The sequence below is a fragment of the Macrosteles quadrilineatus genome, unplaced genomic scaffold (assembly GCF_028750875.1).
Source record: "Macrosteles quadrilineatus isolate MER2022 unplaced genomic scaffold, UCM_ALF_1.0 Scaffold_5__1_contigs__length_97177068, whole genome shotgun sequence".
Classification (NCBI taxonomy): Eukaryota; Metazoa; Arthropoda; class Insecta; order Hemiptera; family Cicadellidae; genus Macrosteles; species Macrosteles quadrilineatus.
In genome coordinates, this window is record NW_026542598.1 from 13180464 (window position 1) to 13184266 (window position 3803).

General features: G+C 37.9%; 1 protein-coding gene across 1 annotated transcript; it reads left to right on the forward strand.

Annotated features, from left to right (window-relative positions):
- Positions 1-862: 862 nt before the first annotated feature.
- LOC128994831 (short transient receptor potential channel 5-like) lies at positions 863-3130 on the forward strand. The gene has a single exon (XM_054419634.1). It carries the CDS (start codon positions 1002-1004, stop codon positions 3018-3020), a length of 2019 nt encoding a protein of 672 aa, XP_054275609.1. The 5' UTR covers positions 863-1001; the 3' UTR covers positions 3021-3130.
- Positions 3131-3803: the final 673 nt, after the last annotated feature.

Consider the following 3803-nt stretch of genomic DNA (forward strand, 5'->3'; position numbering starts at 1 on the left):
TCAACAACACAGGAAGTGAGTCTGTTTTATTTTGCTAAAATGGTTTACACTTTGGTACATAGTAGGAGACAAAGATTAAATAAAATTAACACCCTTCATAATTAGATAGAAAGTATGCCTTTCTTGATTACTTTCTTATTAAATGGCGACCATACAAAGTAGGTATTTTAAGCCATGTATGAATGGAGATGAGTGTAGGATGAGTGGCGCGATCTTGTAGTCTTGTTAGTGACTAAGGCCGACATTCCTTAGACACAGCTATTAATTAATAGCCCATACAGCTAATGGCAACTAAGGGACCTACAGATTATAGTGGAATCCGAACCACATTTTTGCCTTGGTATATACGAATTGGTCTAATTATCAGGACAGTACTGCGGATAGTCGTAGTACTCACTCGTGCGGACGTTAATCCACACCAGGGGGTATCGCACCCACAGTGCATGCCTATAAATATCCACAATTCGTGACTACCTTAAAATTCCGTCCGAGCCATAATAAATTAATTTATGAGGATGTTTAAGTTTGTAGGCCTAGCTGTACAGTTTTGTTTAGCTGGGATGAAGAATAATAGAATAGTTATAATCAATTAAACCCCCTGTGTATTGATAAAGTAGTATACATAACTTGACATAAAATGTACTCAAATTATAAATTTATTGACCTCTATGGCGATTTGTTTTCAAAAAACCACATGTGAATGAAAACAACATAGACACATAAACAGAACAAGGTTACAGAATGGTGAGCTCATGAGTTTTTTTTATTCACCAGCCATGAAAATAAAGGTATCTTCTTTAAAAGATATTCATCAACCTTCAAAAACCTCATTGGCAGAGCAACATAAAGATGAGATAAAATTACTTGAGGAAGCCGAGCACGGGCGATTCAACGTTGTAAGGAAGGAGTTAAACAGGAATGAAAAAAACTACGATATAAACTTCGTAGATTACCAAGGATTCACGATTTTACATTACGCATTTAAGTTCAACAATGACGCTATGGTACAATTTCTGCTCGGGAACAAAAATTTAAAGTTGAACGACTGTTTGTATCATGTGATAAAATCCAACGAAATTTCGTATGTAAAGTTGATTTTGGAGCCCAAAGGAAAATATGAGAAGGAGATAATGTTCAGGGAATGTAAAGGATCATTGCACTTCCCGGGGTATCTAACTCCCCTAATGCTGGCTTCTCATTGTGGACATTTTGAAATTATGCAGTACTTAATCAAAGAAAACCACCCTCCGATACCTGTGCCACACGAACCAAAATGTGTTTGTAAAAAGTGTGTTACTGAACTGAGGGAGATGGACCCCCTGGAATGGGCCGCCAAAAAGCTGGACACTTTTAGAGCCCTGACTAGTCCATACTACATAATGTTGGACAGCGAAGATCCTATATTCACAGTTTTTCTGAGGGTAGAAGAAATTAAACTGTGGAAGAACGCTTGTTGGGAGTTTAGAAGAGGATTTGAGGAATTAATGAAAGATACTGAAACATTTGCTGCAGATCTGGTGTCGTTGTGCCGCACAGGACGTGAAGTTATCACTTTGTTGAGTGAGAAAGAAGGCTGCGACTGGATTGGAGAGGATTTTAAGTTTCCTAGATTGTTGATGGCAGTGGACAAAAAGCAGCATCTCTTTGTTGCCCAAACAAATGTGCAAGCTGTTCTAGAAGATGCCTGGGTTGGTAATTGGTATATGTGGAAGACTTGTGCGGACTCAAAATGTCTCTTATTCTTCTTCGGTCGCATTTTTACTTTGCCATTAGTGTGTTTGTTGTGTTTAGTCCCAGCTTTGAACTCAAAGTGGTCCAACTTCTACGATATCCCAGTGAACCGCATGATAACTTCTGTGGCGTCTTATTTAGTTTTCTTATTCCTTCTCTATTTGGCTTCTGATAGAGACAAAACAGGCCAAACTAGATATGAAATTCAAAATCACACTTTATGGCAGGTAATAATATTTTTCTTTGTCGTCGCTCATATTTGTTCTTCATTCCGGTTGTGGACTGTTCAAGGCACTCGACGCTTTTTCTCTTTTATGTGGAACACTTACGATCTATTCACCCAACTCATGTTCGCGATGACTTTCGCCTTTTGGATGTGTGCTCTTCTAACTCTGGAGACAATGCCGGACTTAGAACGCAAATACTGGCATTACCTAGACCCGCAATTGCTCGCTGAAGGTCTCTTTTGTATCGGAACAGTGTTGGCTTACTTAAGGCTTCTTCTTTTGGTGCAAATGCATCACACTCTAGGCCCTATGCAGATTTCCATGGGGAAAATGACAAAGGACTTCTCAAAGTTCATTATCATATTCGGTATCGTCGTAGTGTCTTTTAACGTCGCGATGTCTAGACTCTACGAATATTATGACGGGATGAAACAGATAGACCCAAAAACTGGAGCGGAGAGCGTCCAGGAAAGTTCCTTCGTGAGTTTTCAAGATACCTTTAAAGTGTTGTTTTGGGGATTGTTCACAATGTCGTCTCAAGAGGCCGCAGATGTAGTGATTGAGAACTTGCCTGATGTGGGCGAGCATCTGGGAAGTGTGAATAGCCACGACCTGACCCAGGCAGTAGGCTACGGTCTCTTCGGCGTGTACGAAGTCCTCACTGTCATAGTGATAATGAACATGCTGATCGCCGCCATGTCTAACACCTACCAGAACGTCACCGACAACGTGGACGTGCAGTGGATCTTCGGCCGCACTGAAGTCTACATGATTTACATGTCCCAAACAGCTGTTCCTCCTCCATTCAGCATTGTTCCTGCTGTGGGGAAGATCTTTTATGTGTACTACCAGAGACTGTTTTCGAAACAGTCACCTACCTCAATCAAACAACCTGAAGATGAAGAAAATCACAAAGGAATTGTTGACGAAAGCTATAACGACCTTATGAAGAAACTTGTTAAACGCTATTTGAACTTAAAAAATAATGCTGCGATTACAAGAAAAAACTATTTAGAACGTAATTCACAGGTTAAAGGTGACAGTTCTAAATTCATGTCGTAGTAGTATAGATATCTAGTAAGAATTAGCTATTTAGAATTTCTATTGGAAAACTACGTTTAATATTATTATCAAGCAGGCTGCTGATTAAATACTCGAATATCTTCTGTAGTACAGACCTAATAATAATCAATAATTTAATCATCGTTGTTGTTTCATTATTATGTTTTTATTGAATGAGAACATATAATGCAACTAAATATCTTTATTTGAATGAAGAAAATTACGATTGTTTTGCTTTGTTCGAACTGTTGTGTCGTATGAACTTACAGAATATAATGAATAGGTACTAGTAGTTTCATTCATTTTGTATTAGCGAAGACTAACCAACACAAGCATGTTTTAGTATCTATATGGTATTAGTTCATTCTTATATATACATATATTTACTTTATATGCACTATTGCATCATAACACCCATTATCATTGATTATACTGGGTTTGTTTCTGTATATAGAAAGCTATTGTTTCCTTTTGCTAAACACAAGCTACTCGTGCATTCAATATTAGACATTCCATCACCATGATTATGTTATCGCTTGTTTTCTAAATCGCAGTTGATGTGAGCCAACGACAGATTGTGCTGATCTAAATTACTAATTTCTGTCGAATACACAATATTGTTTAACCAAAACAAACTGTAATGGAACGAATTTCTGTGAGCTATGGTAACTAATATGTGTATCAGAAACAAAAAATTTGGTAGAAAATTTAATTTTAGACACAGCGCATTCTGTGGCTGGCTCACACAACTATGTTATTTTAAATACAAATTTGCGACTGCTG

Bases quoted from the DNA above. Each gene is read 5' to 3' on its own strand.
- LOC128994831 (XM_054419634.1), top strand. From the start codon at position 1,002: ATGGTACAATTTCTGCTCGGGAACAAAAATTTAAAGTTGAACGACTGT.